Source organism: Silurus aristotelis (genome assembly GCF_946808225.1).
Source record: "Silurus aristotelis genome assembly, chromosome: 10".
Taxonomy (NCBI): Eukaryota; Metazoa; Chordata; class Actinopteri; order Siluriformes; family Siluridae; genus Silurus; species Silurus aristotelis.
Genome location: NC_139583.1, coordinates 20,825,937 through 20,847,441, shown reverse-complemented (window position 1 = coordinate 20,847,441; position 21,505 = coordinate 20,825,937). Strand labels below are relative to the sequence as shown.

The following is a 21,505-nucleotide window of genomic DNA, read 5'->3' as shown; positions in this document are numbered from 1 at the left end:
AACATGCACTTTGGATAAATCTTTTTTTGTATTTAATGAAATGACGCGCTGTTCATATGTGTTTGGTTATCATTAGCAGCAGTGTGAAGGTCATGCTAATGATGAGGGGGTAATAATGAGGTCTCAGAGGTCTGTACTAAAGGAAATGCACACTTGTGTGTAGCATAAGAAGACCACAAACATACAGCTAGACTGTGACAATCAGTTATTACAATAAATGCAGCTTCTGTGGTGTGTCAGGTAACGATGATGGTGATGATTATGATAGAAACTGACACTGACTAAAAATATGCACTAGAATTGGGCACATTTATTTTTTATACATTCGATATCTGCGGTTTTTTTAAACACTATTACCAAGTGGATGATGTTGATATTGATGATGATGAAAGACACATTCTCTTAACCCATTATATCAATCCAGACTTTGTTCTGGTGGTATATACCTAAATGTGGGAGTTTTGGTGTGTATTGTGTAATAGTGAAGTTAGAGTTGGCATAATGATGATAAGAATTGAGAAAAATATCTTGATTTAAAATCTAGATCAATGGCATGATTGTGCATTTGGTGTAGCATGATGATGATAAAGATGAAGGTGATGAAGTAGTTATCAAGCACATAGACTTCACTGACATGCTCTTAATCCACATTGTCAATACAGACCTTTTTTCTTCTGGTTTATACCTAATATAGGAGTTTTGGTGTGTATGATGTGTAATAGTGTGATTAGAGTTGACATGATGATGATTTCAATGATGATGATAATGATGATGATACATATCTAGAGTTAAAATCTAGATTAATTGCATGTTTTGTGTGGCATGATGATGATGTTGATGATGGTTGATGAAGGAGTTATCAAGCAGATAGAGTTGACTGACATATGCAACTAATCCAGATTATTGATTCAGACTTTTGGATTAAAATGTGGGAGTTTCGCTGTGTATGATGTGTAATAGTGCGATTAGAGTTGACATGGCAATGATGTCAGTGATGATGAGGATGATGATGACGCCAATGATGATGATGTTGATGTTTATAATGACGGTGATGATATTTTCCACACCTCTGATGTCTGTGATGATTAATGCTAATCATTAAAGTTGGGATGACGGTGATGATCATGATGATGATGACGATGTGAATGAAAGTGTAAACCCAAACAGATCCAAAATGTGGACTGGATTGACACATGATCTCAATCCAGATTGCTAATCTCTGGATTAGATGCATGCTGTGGCTGTTTGGGTGTCTTTGGTGTCTCATTAGAAGGGCAGCACTAATGATGCTGATGATAATGGTGATATAAAGTGGAATGTAGTAATATAGAAATGATGTGGGTGCCTAAGGGCAGATTTGTGAGATGGATGATGATGCTGCAGCTGGTGATGGTAAGGAGGATGGTGATGGTGATGAAGGTAGGAACTCTGGCTTACCTTTTGCTCCTCTCAGCACGAAGCCGAATCCCTCGTTCTCCTTTTTGTGCAGCACCACGGTCTTTTCGTCGATGGCGCAGTCGCTGCGGAGGAAATTGCGAACGTAGCGTCCGTTATTGCATCCCATCATCCTCATCATGGCCACCGCCTTGCGGCCTGAGTGCATGTTCATCATGATGGAAGGTAAGGAAGGACGGACAGGAGGATTGGAAAAGAAAGACGGGTGGATGGATGGCTGTGTTTCAAATTAATGGAGGGGATAACGCATCCCCTCTTTTCCTCCGTCCCTCGGAGAGCGAGTCGCTCACCGAGGCCTCTTCGCTAAAAACAACCATCACCGGCTTGATGAATAAATGATGAAATAAACGATGAAGAGTGGCAGCAGAGGAACAAGAGGAAACGCAGAGAGGAAGAACGAGTGCAGGGAGTGATGGCAGCACACAAGCACAAGGATCATGCGAGTGAGTGTGTGTCATCAGCAGCCAACAAGCAGCGGTGACATTTTCATTCCTGCAATCCTTTTGGCAGCATGAAGAAGCGGGTGTGTAAGAGCAGGAGAGGATCGCACTCTCACTCGCTCTCTCTCTCTCTCTTGCTCTTTCCCTCCCTCCCTCGCTCATTTCTCTCTCTCTCTCTCTCTCTCTCTCTCTCTCTCTCTCTCTCTCTCTCTTCAATTCACTATCTCTCCCTTGCTCTTTTACATAACGTTTTATTCAGTCAGCATCGTTTTTAGTTTGAACATATAGGTGCAGTTTTATTATATAAAGTAAACAACTTTTGGATAAAATAAATAAATATGAATAAAATGAATAAATATATATAATGAAAAAACTCATTACATGTTTAAAAAAATTAAGAGTTGCTTCCTGTGCTTCCTCTGTGTGTGTGTGTGTGTGTGTGTGTGTGTGTGTGTGTGTGTGTGTGTGTGCGTGTGTGTGAAAGAGAGAGAGAGAGAGAGAGAAAGAGAGAGAGAAAGAGAGAGAATAAGTATACATCTGCGAGAATGAGTGTATGTGTGTATTAGTGTAAGTGTGAGAGACTTCCGCAGTCCTAGCAACAGAGCGGAGGATGCTTAGTTGCCCTGGCAACCAAGTCTGTTTTTTTTCTTCTTTTTAATAATGCCATGCTGATGGAAGTTTAGGTGGTCATGTGACCTAAATTTCACACACTGGTGATTTGAATACTTTGATTTGATTTGAGTTCTGTGACAGTTGCCACGTCTCAATACTGCTTCAGTCGTAGATTTGTTATGGGGTTGCGTGAAAATATCAAAGTGCCATTTTTTGGGAGTGTTTACCAATGATATGATCTTATTTTAAACCAAATTTGCACAAACATAAAACTATAGCAAAAAAGCCAGATTTAGATATTGTATTTGTAATCTACTGAAAAAAGTATTTTGTAAGATACATTATATGGACAATTTGTTTGTGCTTTTTTTGAACATCCCACTCCACATTTAATCCCCATGTGCTCTTATAAGAACCTCCACTCTTCTGGGAAGATGTTCAAAAGCATATTTTCATGGAATTGGCTTTTTGCACAGGGGCATTATGACAATGTAATGCTGCCATATGCAAAGAGATCCTACTGTCTCCAAATTTGTGATTTGTGAACTGCATATGACTGGAAAAGTCAGGTGTCTCAATACTTTTGGCCATAGAGTGTATGACGCTTTAGTCAGACAAACACATTAAAGATTAGGGAAGTGAAGGCTACATTACTGCTAGCCACAGCTACTGCAGTTATACAGCCTACAGACTTCTCTTTCATTCAGTAAAGCCTTGTTAACCTCAAATGGAAATTTATTTAAATGAACTTTGGGTTTAATTAAAAACCAAAATAGTGCATCAGTTATTATAAAAAGAATGATAAAAAAAACTTCCCAAATGCATCTCTTATAACAAGGCAAATATTCGATTCACAGTTATTGATCTTCTCTTTTTCATCCTCCGATCCCTCTATCTCCTCTTGTATTCAAGCTGCACAGTTTGCAGTTCATACAAAATTTAACAGCACCTTTTGTCCGTGTAAAAAAAAGAAAAAAAGAAAGAACGAAAAAGAAAAAACCCAGATGAATATTTAACGCAGTGTTGTGTTTCACCCCCCCTTCTTGGAGATAATTCAGCCTGAGTTGGAAAAAAAAAAAACAGGCTGAATTATCTCATTAAAAACCAATCTCTTTGCAGTAGCACATTTGGGTCAGTGCTGCGGAGAAATAGATATTATAAATGTCTGCATCAGACAGAACAAGCTGGGTTTTTCACCGGTTTTACACTTCTGATGTCGGTGTCAATTTTGCAGTCTCGAGAACACAATGTTTGTGTGTGTGTATGCGTATGTGTATTGGTGTCATGCATATTTTTAGGCCTGACTAACTGGATGAAAAATACTACTGGCAGTTCATACTTCCATTTATTATTTCCTGGCCTATCAATTTCTGTATATGAGGTAACAATAAAAAGGAAAGAGAAGCCGATAAAAGTTTTATCTGTGACATAACCTTCTACGATAAGAGCTAAATCCTATTTCCTGAAGGATTGTCACTATGCCTTATTATATAATAATATGAAAGTACATCAAATAAACCATTCCTTTTTTTTAAAGCACTTAAAAGTATTTTATCCACTAAGGTCATTAGAGATTTAGCTAAAATGATGAATGATGAAAAATGATATGAAATGATTTGACTCGCTGCTTGCAAAAACAGGCCTACGTATATATAGCACTGTGCGAACATTATAAGCGTTCAACATATAAATAAGCACTTATTAATTGTGGGTTGTGTTAATTTATGCAGTAAGGAATTTATTTGTACTGCAATAAAAAAGGAAAAAACTGATTTTCGTTTCCAGGAATTAATTTTTTTTCCCTTTTTTTTGGTTATTACTGAATTATAATGCAGGGGCTGATGGATAATATAGTCGTTGTGCCAATTTTAGGCCTGGGGCGCAATCAGTGTTACAATTCATCGAAAAGGTGTAAAAAAAAGTAAATAAAATAAAATAAAATACAATTTTTAATTATTATAGTGGTGGGGCTGATAAATAATGTAGCCATTGGAGCATAATCATGACATGCCGCAACAGCACACCTTCACACACTGTTTTGTCAACCAGGAAGTCTTTAACCAGAGCAAAGGAGGTTCTCATCTCACTCTTCGCATACACAGTATTTCACTCCATGCTACTTCTTTATATGACATTTTTGGGGATATCCCCTCATGTACTCCAGCTTCCTCCTAAACTGGCTTATTAATACTGCAGTTAATTAATTCTATGCAACACCTAAATACAACCATAGCCTTTACTTCAGAGACCTAAAGGAAACCTTTTGTCTTTTTAAATCCAAAAACGATCAAGTTCAAACCTTTTAAATCGAACTATCCATGTCAGGACATTTGGACCCCACCAAAATAGCGTGCCTCCATAACACCCCCCACACACACCCCACCCACACACAAGCACACACTCGCAAACACATGCATATGTCAATGTGTCTTACAAGCAACATATATTTATATATACAGTGAGGAAAATAAGTATTTGAACACCCTGCTGTTTTGCAAGTTCTCCCACTTAGAAATCATGGAGGGGTCTGAAATTGTCATGGTAGGTGCATGTCCACTGTGAGAGACATAATCTAAAAAAAAAAATCCAGAAATCACAATGTATGATTTTTTAACTATTTATTTGTATGATACAGCTGCAAATAAGTATTTGAACACCTGAGAAAGTCAATGTTAATATTTGGTACAGTAGCCTTTGTTTGCAGTTACAGAGGTCAAACGTTTCCTGTAGTTTTTCACCAGGTTTGCACACACTGCAGGGGGGATTTTGGGCCACTCCTCCACACAGATCTTCTCTAGATCAGTCAGGTTTCTGGCCTGTCGCTGAGAAACACGGAGTTTGAGCTCCCTCCAAAGATTCTCTACTGGGTTTAGGTCTGGAGACTGGCTAGGCCACGCCAGAACCTTGATATGCTTCTTACAGAGCCACTCCTTGGTTATCCTGGCTGTGTGCTTCGGGTCATTGTCATGTTGGAAGACCCAGCCTCGACCCATCTTCAATGCTCTAACTGAGGGAAGGAGGTTGTTCCCCAAAATCTCGCAATACATGGCCCCAGTCATCCTCTCCTTAATACAGTGCAGTCGCCCTGTCCCATGTGCAGAAAAACACCCCCAAAGCATGATGCTACCACCCCCATGCTTCACAGTAGGGATGGTGTTCTTGGGATGGTACTCATCATTCGTCTTCCTCCAAACACGTTTAGTGGAATTATGACCCAAAAGTTCTATTTTGGTCTCATCTGACCACATGACTTTCTCCCATGACTCCTCTGGATCATCCAAATGGTCATTGGCAAGCTTAAGACGTGCCTGGACATGTGCTGGTTTAAGCAGGGGAACCATCCGTGCCATGCATGATTTCAAACCATGACGTTTTAGTGTATTACCAACAGTAACCTTGGAAACGGTGGTCCCAGCTCTTTTCAGGTCATTGACCAGCTCCTCCCGTGTAGTTCTGGGCTGATTTATCACCTTCCTTAGGATCATTGAGACCCCACGAGGTGAGATCTTGCATGGAGCCCCAGTCCGAGGGAGATTGACAGTCATGTTTAGCTTCTTCCATTTTCTAATGATTGCTCCAACAGTGGACCTTTTTTCACCAAGCTGCTTGGCAATTTCCCCGTAGCCCTTTTCAGCCTTGTGGAGGTGTACAATTTTGTCTCTAGTGTCTTTGGACAGCTCTTTGGTCTTGGCCATGTTAGTAGTTGGATTCTTACTGATTGTATGGGGTGGACAGGTGTCTTTATGCAGCTAACGACCTCAAACAGGTGCATCTAATTTAGGATTATAAATGTAGTGGAGGTGGACATTTTAAAGGCAGACTAACAGGTCTTTAAGGGTCAGAATTCTAGCTGATAGACAGGTGTTCAAATACTTATTTGCAGCTGTATCATACAAATAAATAGTTACAAAATAATATATTGTGATTTCTAGATTTTTTTTTTTAGATTATGTCTCTTACAGTGGACATGCACCTACCATGACAATTTCAGACCCCTCCATGATTTCTAAGTGGGAGAACTTGCAAAATCGCTGGGTGTTCAAATACTTATTTCCCTCACTGTATATATATATATATATATATATATATATATATATATATATATATATATATATATATATATATATATATATATATATATATATATATATATGATATATACTTTGTTGTAAATTAATATGGATTTATGAGCATACCTGGAGGCATCAAAGCTGTCATATGATCCCACTGTGTAATGCCTGAATAGCTTCTTTTTATCTGTCCGATCTATTCGGCTCTCTGGGGAAAAGCAGAAGCATAAAAACACTTAAAGAGACATGTTGTCATTGAAACAAATGAAGAATGAACCATAAAAACATTAGTGACTTTAAATTTTTAGAGTGCATTGCTATTTTTCTTTTATTTACTAAACATGTGGCTTATGGTAATATAACTCATTTACATGTTTTTATAAGACAAAAATAAGGTGTATATGATCCATTAAATTTTTTTGTATAGTCAGTTTTTCTGTCTACATGAAGCTGTGTCATGTGTATACAGTGCATTCACTAACACAGATACTGTATCAGCCACACCAGTGTGTGGACTTACGTGGTCTGTCCTCTTTGGTTTTGGTGGGAATTTCTTCCAAACAATTAGCTGGAAACCAGCCGACACGGCCACGAGTGCTCCCTTCCCAATAGCCACCTTCACCAATACTAAGAACTGAGACAGCCGACAATCATTTCCCCATCCAAGTCTTGTTATTGTTATTGATATGTTATTTAACACTTAGGCAGACTGGTGTTCGGATGTCCACTTCAATTTGTAACATGTGTATGCTTCTAAAACACAGTGTTGATTGTTGTAGAGCCTTAATGACATTTTAGTTGCTGAATGCACACAAGTTGGGTCTTAAATGCTGTGATCTAATAAACTTCTGGGTGAGCAGTGTCATAATTTACCTTAAATAAGTGTGTCAGATTACACAAGAAGCTGTTCGCTTATATTTACGTTTTAAATGTAAATCCATTCCATTCATAGTTTCAAAATATATAAGGCATACAATTATTCTGTATTATTATGATTATGAACACTTCTTTAATATCTTCTAATCAAAACAAAAATAGTAAATGTTAAATAAAGGTAAATATTTTGGAGCTGAATGTGACTGCTTAAATATAAAAATGCTTCTACTAGTTAGTAACCTCACCCCTCATCTGCATTACATATCACCTGCTTGCGGCTGCTGAGAGTGACAGAGAAACACATTGTGTATCATATAGCACAAGGTGTAAACCATGTACAAACCCATTTTGAAGTTGGGATGTTTTAGGAGAAAAACATTATGCAATAAATTGTACATTTCATAAACCTATAATTTATTTACAGTAAAACAGAAAACCTAGCAAATGTTTAAACTCGGGAAATGTACCATTTTCTGGTAAAAATAAGGCAATTTTGATCTTGAATTTGTATGCATGGCAAGTGGACTAAGGGTATTTAATGTATTATATGGATGTTAAATTCATTTGATAGGCCAGATAAAAACCTTTACTTGGTTGTGGACTGTAGGTTTGACATGCTTGTTTACTATGTATTAATCTAGGAGATTAGTAAATAACCCAGTATGCTTTAGTACATAAATGAAAGGTGTATAAATTCAACTGGTAACCATAATGTATTGTGAGAAAATGCACATGATGTACGGAACTCATTCCATTTAATAGTCCGGGACGGAACATATATATATAAACAGCTGTGTACATGTGAACATTGTATCATATATAAATATGTGATTTGAGATATATGTGTATGTGTGTGTATGTGTCTGTGGGGGTGTACTGACCTTTGACCCTATCATTTTTATACAGTGTAATTTCTCCCTCTGCCTGAGGCTGATAGGATCGCACTGCAACAAAATTTCGACCGGGGACGGCACTGTACAGCTTCCTTCTTGACCCCAAACCATCAAGACTTGTGTTTGCTCTGAGAAAGATAGGAAGGAGAGAATTAAATTTGCTCAAATGCAGGATCTTATTTAGGGACTAAATTTTGAGTGTGGATAAAACATTAAGTTATCCACTGAGACATAACTATTACATTTAACTATTATCTTTCTTCATAATACACAATGGGACTGCTCTTCTTTGCTGAGGTCTGTATGCAGAAAAGAGACCAGTGGGTAATGCGCAAATTAATTTAGTTATTACTTACAAATAATGTGAGGTTTTCTTTAATTTGTGAAATGGGAGCTGTGGCTTATGATAAATGCAAATACTAGCACATTTTAAGTATAATATAATGCCATGTAGTTCAAATTATAATATTTGTATTGTGGTTAAAAATGCTGAATCTGTGCTGTCCTCTACAATTAGCTCTTACTTTTTGCGAAATTGTGAGAAACTCACAATGGGTGTGAGTGTTACCTGAGCGGTGAGTGTAATCCCTCATAATTATACAAAATCATGTCTCAGACTAGCAAAAAGTAGCAGCACTGAATCAGAAAAAGAGCACACACAAATTTTACTCTGTGCAAAAACTTATTTGAATTGATCCAGAACACATTAATACTGTATGATTATATATTATCAGAATTATGTATTATGTATTGTAACCATACACCATGATATAAAAAATAGAATCAATAAAAAAACAAACATTAAATAAAAATAAAATAAATAAATAAATAAAAAATATAATAATTATAATAATAATGATAAAATGCCTGTATGATCTTTTTAGTATCAGTCTACAGAATTACAGGATTATAATCCATGTTTAAATACGTGGTTGGTCTGCTTCTCCACATTACAATATGGATGTGCAATTATATTTTGTAAGTCTTCTTTTTCTTCTTTCGGGTTCTCCCATAAACTCATTTCTAATCCTGTACATCCTCGTCACTCCCAATGAAAATCTCAACATTTTCCAGCTCCACCTCCTGTCTTCCACTCAATGCCACTGTTTTTAAACCATACCACATCGCAGGTCTCACCACAGTCCTATAAACTTTCCCTTTCCAGATACCCTACTATCACAAATCACTCCTGCTATCACTCTTTTTCCCCCACTCCACCCTGCCTGCATCTTTTCTTCACTTCTCTAACACACTCTCCATTACTTTGCACTGTTGACCCCAGGTACCTGAACTCCTCCACCTCTTCTCCCTTCGAACGCACACCTCCACTGCCCTCCCTCTCATTCACACACATGTACTCTGTTTTACCCCTACTGACTTTCATTCCCCTTCTCTCCAACGTGTACCTCCACCTCTCCATGCTCTTCTTAACCTGCTCCCTACTCTCACCACAAATCACAATATCATCCGCAAACATCATAGTTCATGGAGACTCCTGTCTGACCTCGTCCGTCAACCTGTCCATCACCACTGCAAACAGGAAAGTGCATTTTGTAAGTAAATAAAGAAAAAGAAAGGTGAAAGTAAGGTGCTTTATACTTGTCACATGTACCCCTGGAGCACAGAGTTAAGGGCCTTACTCAAGGGCCCAAAAAGTGGCAACCTGTTGATACCAGGGTTTAAACCACAAACATTCTGATCAGTAACCCAGAGCTTTATTAACCACTGAGCTCCCACTTCCCCTAATCTAAGTTTCAAGGTCATGGAGAAATGGATGCATGATAAATGGAACATTGATTTCTCTGATGTTTATATAAGTTTACACGTATCTGCATCTATCTATCTGACTATCTATCTGACTATCTATCTATCTATCTATCTATCTATCTATCTATCTATCTATCTATCTATCTATCTATCTATCTATCTATCTATCTATCTATCTATCTATCTTTTGATTCGATTGATCTATCATAATATTTAAATCGCATCAAAATAAGAACTTTATAATGAATTCCAATCTTATCAAGCACGACAGTACTTCAGTTAGTCGTGCATTGTGTGAATGCGTGTAAAAGACATCCGAGTTTCTCTACAGTGAACTGATGTGAGAGCGCCATCTTTTGGAAATTGTCTGTAGCGCAACGTTTCGTGTTAGAAAACGACAGGGCACAATTAGGTTTTGCAGAGATAGAGAGAAAAGCATTGACCTGGATATTGAAAAATCTCACGAAAGCATACCTTAAAATGATAAAAAAGAATTTAACAGCTGTGCTGCTGTGTGCAATATACAACCTGCAAATTATTACTAAGCCATTATTTATCAAATATACATTACAGCAAAATGCATTTTTCAACGTATTCCAACTTGTTTAAATTCAGACATATGGTCACACACTGTCTCTCTCTCTCTTTCTCACACTCTGTGAAGCACAGAAGGTTTTAAGGGGCCAAGAGTTGCAGCTTGGCGAAACCAAGGGTTGAACCACTGACCTTCCGATCAGTAACCCAGCACCTTTACCATTGAGCTACCGCTTCCCCGCTTTTCATATGTGTTGATTACAGAAAAAAACCTTTCCGTGTGTGTGTGTGTGTGTGTGTGTGTGTGTGTGTGTGTGTGTGTGTGTGTGTGTGTGTGTGTGAGAGAGAGAGAGAGAGAGAGAGAGAGAGAGAGAGAGAGAGAGAGAGAGAGAGAGAGAGAAAGAGAGCGACAGTGTGTGACCATATGTCTGAATTTAATCTACATAGAGGTCAGAATGTCACAACTTAATCAGTTCTGAGGCTTTGTGGCCATGGCAAATAAAACCCTTAATATCAGTGCACACATGCACACGCACACGCACACGCACACACACACACACACACACACACACACACACACACACACACTTGTATTACTAACAAGTAAAGTCGCCACCAGGGACAAACACTTATAAAGAACATCTTATTCATTTTTATCACCACATTATCTGTGTAAAGCTGCTTTGAGACGATGTTCTTTGTTAAAAGCGCTATACAAATAAAAATGAATCGAATTAATGATGTCCATTGACATACTGTACCTACTAGAGCTATTTAATGATGTTTTACAAAAATCAAACACTAATCTTTTACCAGAGGGATTCTTATGTTTGTTTTTTTAACAGAGACCTGCTAAGATCAAATCCCGGATACTCCCATCTTTGTTCCCCACCAAAAACATAAAAACATGTCCACATTTACACACATTACAGACACTACCACTAATCTTCTTAATCCTCTCCAATGATGATAGTCAGGTTAATCCTTCATTTTACACACAAAAACCCCAATAAACACAAAACAGAAATGGGAGAATCTCTCTCTCTCTCTCTCTCTCTCTCTCTCTCTCTCTCTCTCTCTCTCTCTCACACACACACACACACACACACACACACACACACACACACACACACACACACACACACACACACACACACACACACAAAGCAGTAATGACTAGATTTGTACTCTCTGTGTGGATTGTTTGTGTGTGTGTGTTTAGAGAGAGAGAGAGCCACAGATAAATTGTGGCTCTAGTGTGTTTGATGATTTAATCTTGATCTCTACTGATGTCCAAATGTCCCCATAATGATAGAGAGGTGTTTGCTTTATTCTTGTGTCGACACATTGCTGGTCCACAAGATTTCTTTTACACAAATTGCAGTGTTAAAAAAATACACAAACAATAAAAACTGAAAAAGGCATTATATTTGCTTTTAGTTACTGAAGTTAGCTGTAGGTATAGACATCGCTATAGTTGAACAGTATGCATCACATTTAAAATGTACCAGAAAAAAATATTTATATATTATAGAATTATATGCAAATGTATGTATGTATGTGCGTGTGTGTGTCACCTGTGTTGTAGTCTATGTTGTTCCTCTCCCAGACGGCTGAGCGAGGGTGAGCGGCTGCGTGGTGCGGTTCTGGTGCTCACTGTGCCATTAGGGCTGGTGTGTATGTGTAATTGTGTGGTTGTGTGTCGGGGATGCATTTGGAGGTGATTTTCACTGTTGGAGCGCAGCAGCACACGTGGAGGCACCAAATGATGAGGGGCACGGCGACGCCTGGAGTAGGAAGGAGCCTCAAGGAAAGGCACTGAAAAAAAAACAGGAAAGAATGTACAATAACAATAATATTAATATATTTTCAGAATTATTATAATTTTTTTTTGCATTCACAATGTTTTGTTTTTATAGTTCACTATTATGTAATTCTATAGCATTATAGTGGACAATATTCAGCATACACAATTCAGTACAGTAGATCAGTGTACAAATCTTGATATAAAAAGAAATCATTATTTGAAATACATGCTGTGTGTGAAAAAAAACAAAAGCGAAAACATTGATTGTGTCACATTGATTCCCTGTTTTATTTCCGATTATAGTTTCTCTTGCATTTGTTCCTTTGTTTGCCTAAGCTATATTTTTTTTATAAAAATATTTTTTTTTTCAGAATCTGAAAAATGTGTTTAGTGAGGAAGCTGCTATAATGCAGTGTAGCTATACTACTACTTCTACTACTACTAATAATATAATAAATATTTAGATACATAATAATTAAGAAGTTTTACATCTATAAATACCAATTCTGCTGGTATTAACCAACCTGGGTAATTGTTTGGAGTAACTGTACTCTAACCAGGTTCCTGAGATACAATGGTAAATAAAAGCAGGAAAATTTTAATCCTTAGTATAAAAATATGTTTCAAAATCTCTCTCACAACATCTGTCTGAAAAACCACAGCAAGATGGGGTTTGGATGATTAACTGACTGCTCTTTGTTACAGCTACTAACTGAGGAGAAACATCAAATATGCCAAAGTCACAAGGACGCCTGGGAGAGCTGAGGTTATGAGGAATTGTAGTTGGGGGAAAAAAAAGATGCTGTTAGAGGATTTGATAAAATTCTTACATGCACCCCATTACATCCTGACCTTCAGGTTCTCTCATCATCAGTACCTAAAAATAGCCTTGCCTTTCTTTTTCTGTCTGATCAGGTATGAAGAGTTTTATATTTAGAAGTCAAAATGAGAATATCAGGCAGCGCTGCAGTCCTTATGAAGAAATGTATGCAAATGTAATCAGTCTTTGCTAAGAAGAACCTACAATTGTTACTGAAACAACTTGAAAGGAACAAAAATCAATGTCCATCACCGTTTGTTCCATATTTAATACAAAATCTTAAATAACTTGATTTTTGATTCAACAAAATATTGAAAATAATTAAACAATTGGAAAAAAAGGCATGGACAAAAATTACTTTTTTAACCATATCATTTTTTGCCCAACCTTCAGATGCAATCACAAGTTCAAAATGTCTATTAAATAAATGTCTTTTAAATAAACCAATTCACATGGAAAAATAATATTCTCTGATTGTGTAATCCATATGAAATGTAGAAGAGGTACAGTTCCTCCGGTATCACTTCATTAACCTTCCGTGTGGAAACATCCGTTAAGTGTCCTGATAATTTATCTAATTTAAAACACCATAATTCTTTTCTTTACTTTCCTTTTAGTTCTTTTCTTTAAAAGCTTCAATTTTGTATCTGAGAACATATAAATGGTATGCAAGAAAACCCTAGTTTTGATTTATCTGTCAGAGGACATTCTTTCCAGAAGTTTTGAGGCTTATTAAAACATATTTTCGCAACTTTTTTAATAAGATGAGTGAAACATCATTATATTTCAAAATGTTTAATTATATTTTTTTGTGGACAAATTTTGTTAACAAATTTGTCCACATTTGTCTGTGATTTGCATATCCAATCTATTCATGGCCAATCTTTTTGAGCTAAGCTTTATGGTATAAATCAATCGTTACACTTATATACATTTAAGTGTTATGCAACAGTTAGTTCCAGGCAGTTAATGTCATCGAGTGAAGCAGTGTCCTAAGAGTGTCCATTATTCGGAACTGTGTTGCGTGTATATGTTTGATATGTAAACATCTACATTCTGTAGATAATACAGGAGAGTTAGTGACAGTTAGCAAGTGATACATTATAGGAATATATAAAAGAAGAAGAAGGAATGCCAATATTCCTGTTAATGAGAAAATACAAATTAATTTGAAATACTAGTTGGGATTATTTCCACTATAAGTAAATGAACAGAACATTTAGCCATATTGTGTCTTAAATGACAGACTGTTTAAATTTTTTTCATACAATTGTTGTATAATATGACCTGGTTGTGATCACTACAGCACCTGAAATGAATCACAACCATGCATATATTTGATATAATCTCCCCCCATACCCACTACACCCCCCCCCCCCCCCCGGTCACCAGATATAGTATGATAAGAATTTCTACCTTGACCAACAATCCCATTACGTATATCCACACACAATACAAAGTTATTAATTGTTATCTTTACCAGTGGACTTTTTACTCTCTGGAATGAAATACTCTCAAGTACAATGCTACAATTTCAGCCATATTATTGTAGCTTTGTTAACAACTGCAGATGAAGGATGCAACTCAGTACAGAGAAGAAGACAGGTTTGAGCTACAGAACGCTGCATGACTTCAGATAAACCCTGTTGAGAGTCACACCTGCAGGGTTGTGTTGCCAAGGTCGCAGTGTTTTATGCTAAATTGGGATAGTTTTAAAACAAGGTTGAAGGAAGTTGGTTAGGGCGCAGACCTAAAAAATCACAATGCTTAAAAAATTTGAACCAGTTTAATGTCTTTTTGTATTACATTTGTATAACATATGAACTGGAACTAGAACCTAGCAACCAAACCTTTTTTTTTTCCTTTTTTTGATGCATCATATTCAAGCATGTATTAAATATTATAGAAATTGAATTTAACTAAAGTATGTTTAAAGAATTATCTGACAATAATAAAAACATTTTATTACTGAAAATAAAACGCATCTGTTTCCGCCTCCATTCGTATAATGACACACTGCCCAGTGATATGATTGTACAATAAATACCTCTGACTTTAAGATGTCTGAAACTGTCTGTGAAGCTTTAAAATGAAGGTGATTAAAACATTAGCATAACATTGGCATAACGTTTTATGGCAATAAAACATTGACATCCACTCATTGTCAGTTGTGGTTCGCTGTAATTACAGATTTAGGTTTTCTAGCATGGGTCTCTAGGATTTGCACATTTTGATTTTGTATACTTTCTTTAATTTCTCAATGCAACTCTTTTTGGGAACCCCATCAACACACATCTATTTGCTTACATTTGGTTTCTCTGTGCTGCTTGTGATGGCAACAAGATTTCCAGCATGTGTAGTAGGAATGGTTTTACCTGTATGTTGTAATAAGTTTGGGCCAAACATTGTGATTTAGCCTATGATTCAAGTCTCAACAAACCCAAAAACATTCTTCCTAGTGCTCAGACTAGTGAAGACCTGATGAAATTGCACTCTACTCTTTCTTTCTGTGACCACTGTAACCTTTGTGAAGTTTTGTCGATGGACTCTTAGACACTTCTGTGACATTTGCCCTTCTTGTTTATCATTCATCTTATAGTGTCTGGGTTGTGTATAAATGTATTCCAATTTGCTACAGTCCAAAATACTCTAAAGAAGGTCATGCCAATGTGCCAATAACCTTCTTAATTTTGAAGCTTCACAGCCAGTTCCCTGGTCTTCATAAAAAGCAGGGCTAATTTGATTTGACATTTTAGCTATGAGACATTTTAAAGTCAGAGTTATTAATTGTGCAAACATATCACTGTACAGTGTGAGTTAGTATACAAACAGATGCTGGTGCCTTTTATTTACTGTGCTAACATAAAAGACAAAAATACAACTTGACATAAAAAACTTAAAACATATCCTGGGGCAAGAAATGCAGCTGATAACAACAACTAGTAAATGAGTTCAGTCATGTGACATGGTTCAGTGTCTGATCTGAAATGTAGTTGCTGTTAATAGATAAATAATCCCTGGATGATGAATAATCTCACAGACTTTAAAATTGTGTGTATCATTCAACACCTAATAGCTGGTAAATGGTTAAGGGGAGCAGAAAACACCTTATAAATTGTGTTCATTTAACACAATGAATCCCCACACAAACAAGTTTTTTCATTACAGAGTATGTGGAAATTTTCCCCTGAACACTTTGCCTTCATAATTATCTTCAGTAATTGCCCAAACTCTGATGAGGTTCACATAAGCCATGAATGACAAGTTACTAACCTATGTGCTTGATTTGATTTCCCATTAGATGGCACAAATTAATGTGATTTTTCAGTCAGAAATTTAATCTAAACCGTTCCCAGAGGTATGATTGATGTTTGAAGTTTGACTCTGCAGTTCTCTAAACGAGCTCTAAATCTAAAATAGGTAAATAGTAAAAGAAGCTATGCTAGTCATATAGATACAGATAAAGAGTTTCATTTAATGTTCACATCAAACATCAGGAATGGGGGAAAGTTGATCTAAGTGACATTAAGCATGGTTTGTTTGTTAGTGGCTGGTTTAAATACATTTTAGTATATGGGTTGCCTTTAAAGTGCTGTAACTTCTTACATAGTATAGCAAATAATTCAGTAAAGTAGCTTATTGCTGGATAAACTTCCTTTTAGACCCAAACACAGCATTTTTGCAACGCTGCGAATTCTTAACCAATAACCCACCTTAACTGGTTTGATTGGTCTGCACTAATTTAACAAATTCAACCTTTTGCATGTTTTCTGAGTCATTGAAAGGGATTTATTTATGAAATATTTGAGTAACAGTTCAGAAATTTGTGTGTTCAATACCAGAATTGGTTGTGTCAGGAGTATACCTAGAGCCACTGGTCTCCCATCAGACCCTGCATTTCATGTTTGGCTTGCCTGTAGAGTACTTTAAAAATTAAACAATCGAACATAACTTCTAGCAGTACTGCAAGTGGAAATGCCTTGTTGTGAAGAGAATAGTTATAACAAAATCGTTAGCCAGACTGGTAAAAGCTGGAAGGAAGGTTACCCTCACTCAAATAGTCACTCTTTACAACCTTGATGAGCAGACAGCCAAGAGCAAAAATCACCTCAGTGTAGGCACAGACTCACTGCAACAATCCAGAGAAAGACTAGATAACGTTCATGAAAAAACTAAAGAACCCACTTCAGACACTGTAATAAGTAACGGTATCCATTTGATCTTTTAAATCCAAGTGTGATATCTGTATGTAGTTACAATTAATACTTATAAGAAATTAGAAACTAAATACAAAGATTTTTTTCCCTGTGTAGGAAACGATTTCCCCCATTTCTATTTTAGTTCTTATTGAGCGCAAGAATTGCAGATAACACATCTCAAAGTGTAATCTGGGTTTGTCATTATGAGACAGACAGAAAAATGCTAAAATCAAAAAGAGAGAGAGTGAGAAAGAGAAATAGAAAGAGAGAGAGTAAATATAAATTAAGTAATGCTGCAACATTGTTAAAGCATTCCCCTTACCGTCTCTCTTTAACGCACAGTAAAAAGATTTCATTTTTACTCCATTGGCATTCACTTATATAGATTCATTCTCCCAAATGATGTCACAATAAGAGAAGAAAAAATAAAATAGCAATAAAAAGAGTGTAAGTCAGGGACCGTGATACAGCACAGATCATGATTTGCCTGCAGCTGGCAGTATCCTGTAAAAGATCCCCCCAGTCTCACTCTCTCTCTCTCACTCTCTGCCACTCTCTTTCCCACTGACTCGTTTAGCATATGTCTATTACTATGTCTTGATGTTCTTTCATTTATTCCTCCTTTTATTCATTCATCCATCCTTCATCTTATCTTATATGGTATCTCCCATCTCTGATTGATTTAATTTCATCTTATTTATTTTTAACTAAATCATACAAATCGATGCTGAGGATTAATTTAAAGCAGCAGCTATTTGAATGCTTCAGCACTGAATTGGAATCTGCACAAAATCAAACAGCCCATCCCAGTATTTTCTCACAACAGTATGGGACAGGTTTACATTACATTGTCGTTGAGTTAAGGCTAGTTAGCATGATAGTGACTGTGTCTACTTCTTTGGGCAATATGTTAGCCTGAATGTAGCATGCTGTTGAACTTTGCTACCAGTTTTTTACACAATATTACAGCCTAATGTTATACAGCTTGCTGTTAATTATGCATGTTATTTACATAGACCACATTTTGCTAGCTTACTAGCAAACTTGGTTACAATAATATAGGTGGAGAGGTAAAATTTAATAACTTACTGCTTAACAGTCAAAATGATCATTAAGGCATGTTTAATAAGATGGTTAGATTAACTAATGTTGCTAAATCTGGACATAAATCTGATAAACTTCAGTTTTGAGATTTCATTTAACTTGTGAGTTAAATCTGGTGAATTAGAGTTTTTACAGTAATAGAGATCTGCTGACTTCAGGTTTTTAATAAATGACTAAATTAAAAGCAGCTCTCTGTACTTCACTCAGGCTTTTGCATCATTAAACCAAAACATCAGCAAAATCTCACTGTGTCTGTTTTTTCTGAAAATAACGATTCTATTTGCATTGTGCCATGATTCAGGTGAAAGACTAAAAAAACTACAGTACATTTACAGTACAAATCATACATTTCGTTTTTACTCAATAATAAACAGTATATTTTCTTAAAACAGTAACATACAGGAACTTCTAAAACACAGTGTAGATCTCCATTATCAATGACGTAATTTCTAATGAATAAAAATATCACACTTAGATGTGTAATGGATACAAATATTACTTAAAAACTGTTATGCAATATCAAGAAATAACATTACAAATAACTATTTTAACTGTTGCAACATTTCCAATAACTATAGTAATCCTTAAACGCACCTTTTTCTGAGCAGAAAGAGGAACCCATGGTGAATATTGTACATTCCCATCACAGGTAAAGTCCATAGATTAAACAATAAATTAGGTTAATAAATAAGGAAAACAAGGCAAATGGGAATAAGGAGAGATAAATGGACAGGTACAAAGCATCAGGACTTCTTGATGTACGAGTTTGTTTCCATGATGCTGCCTGATCAGAATATAAACCTCTTAAACTGCAGCTTCTCATTCCGCCTGCTGGCCAGCTGTGAAGCACGGATTAACTATGGCTTCTTTCTTTGTTTGTTTAATATCTATCTATCTATCTGTCTGTCTGTCTGTCTGTCTGTCTGTCTGTCTGTTTGTTTAATATCTATCTGTCTGTCTGTCTGTCTGTCTTGTAATGATGTAAAATGGATCTTTCTTTCTTTCTTTCTTTCTTTCTTTCTTTTCTCTCTCTCTCTCTCTCTCTCTCTCTCTCTCTCTCTCTCTCTCTCTCTCTCTCTCTCTCTCAGTTATTGTTACCTGGTGGATGAGATGAGAGAGATGAGAACTGTAGTTTACAGGGCCGCTGGAAGTAATTTTGAACAGGGGTTGCTGTGAAATTATATAAATATTTTTTTTGACAAAAAAACCTATGAGCCTATGGGCCTATTTAGAATACATTTTAAAAAATAACATAGGGCTGTGACGATGGCACTTTTTTTTTTTTTTTACCACCGCGGTGGTAATGGACCAAATACCGGCGTTGTTGCGGTGGTTGTTTTTTTTTTTTAAATAATAATAAAAAAAGAAAAAAACCCAAAGAAACAACACACTAAAGCCTGTAAAGCATTGAAATAAATATCAGTAAATACTGGTAACTTACATAATATAATAAAGTTGAATCCATTAAAAAAACAAAGAAACAAAACAGTTTTATATTTCCACACAAAGACGCGTTATAGCCTACCGCTCTGCGCTTTGAGAGGGATGTGGAACACGAGCAGGAAAGAGACCACCGATCTCTTTTTCTGATATCTTTATGTTGTTGTAAAAGGTACGAAGAGCTAATTTTATCTTCCACAATGGCAAGGCATTTAGGCTATGTTTGCGCGCTGCCAGAGAAAGCCAAACTAAAATCACCCTCGCGTGTGAAACGCGCTTTACAAATGAACTTGAAAAATCAATATAATTAAAATAATCAAAATAATTAAATTAAAATCCAAAATACACTTAATAGCCTACGTGTGTCAAAATCATTTCCTAAAATATTCATAAGGAATTTATAAATTGTGCAAAATATTTTTAATAGGCCTACATTTAAAAAAAATCTCTCTCTCGCCAATAGGGGGCAGCACCCCCAGCACCCCCACTTCCTGCGGCCATGGTAGTTTAATAATACACACACACACACACACACACACACACTTTGTTCTTTTCGCTCTAATTTGATAGAACTATGGACTGTAAAGTATACATGTAATAAGTGTAAAGTACCTTTTAGAGTTATATACTGCATTATATATTATATATTTTATATTATTTATGATATTGTTTTATTTAAACATGTTTCATATTTTGTATATAGTATTGATATTTAAAGGTTTTCTACCATCCCAATGTAATGGATTATTTTTTATGATTCAAGTCTTTTTTTCTTTCTATGCATTTCTAGAATGTTCTTCTAGCCTGACATCATGTAGGTTATTGTTTTCATCTTAAATTGAAACACTTTTTCAACCTCTGTCTTAATGTTTTTTTCTGGGTTTCTTAGTTTGTATCTGTTCATGTATTGTCTCATTAGGTCTTATGATGTGTTCATGCTTTGCTCTTGATTCAGTTATGTTTAGCACCTTTAAGTCCCCAGTCTAATGTTTCTGTGTTGTTACATATACAGTCTTTTAATGTTTCGTATACATTACAATAAAATAGTTACATACAGTATATAATAATGCATAACAATGTTTCAGCACATGATTTCAATGATTTCAACACTGCATAAATTAATGATGAAAACTGAAACCTCTTCGCAAAAAAAATATTCTTTAGTACACATCACTGCAATCAGTCATGTGTGTGTGTGTGTGTGTGTGTGTGTGTGTGCGTGTGTGCGTGCATGCATGCGTGCGTGTGTGTGAAAGTAAGAAAGAGACACTCACCTACGTCACTTTCTCTGTGGTTCTTGATCAGCTCTGCAAGCTCAAAATTTCCAGCGATGATGGCCACCTGAGACACCATATAATAGCAGTGTTCATTTTAAGATACATAGAAAACAATGTATCCAGAAACATATTATCTAAATTTTTTTTTTGGGCCAAAATTTGAATTAGGGCTGAGATTTTTACATCTTTATTATTTTTGCATTTAAAATAT

At 36.1% G+C, this 21,505-nt stretch overlaps 1 protein-coding gene across 1 annotated transcript in view; it reads right to left on the bottom strand.

Annotated features, from left to right (window-relative positions):
- LOC310732386 (SH3 and multiple ankyrin repeat domains protein 2-like) overlaps positions 1-21,505 on the bottom strand; it is a 125,631-nt gene that overhangs the window by 45,707 nt on the left and 58,419 nt on the right. The window contains exons 10-15 of the mRNA XM_083552841.1: positions 21,292-21,358; positions 12,225-12,465; positions 8,335-8,474; positions 7,098-7,211; positions 6,704-6,785; positions 1,438-1,520 (exon numbers count right to left, since the gene is read on the bottom strand). Coding sequence (XP_083408967.1) covers positions 1,438-1,520; positions 6,704-6,785; positions 7,098-7,211; positions 8,335-8,474; positions 12,225-12,465; positions 21,292-21,358 — 727 coding nt within the window. The remainder of the gene's footprint in view (positions 1-1,437; positions 1,521-6,703; positions 6,786-7,097; positions 7,212-8,334; positions 8,475-12,224; positions 12,466-21,291; positions 21,359-21,505) is intronic.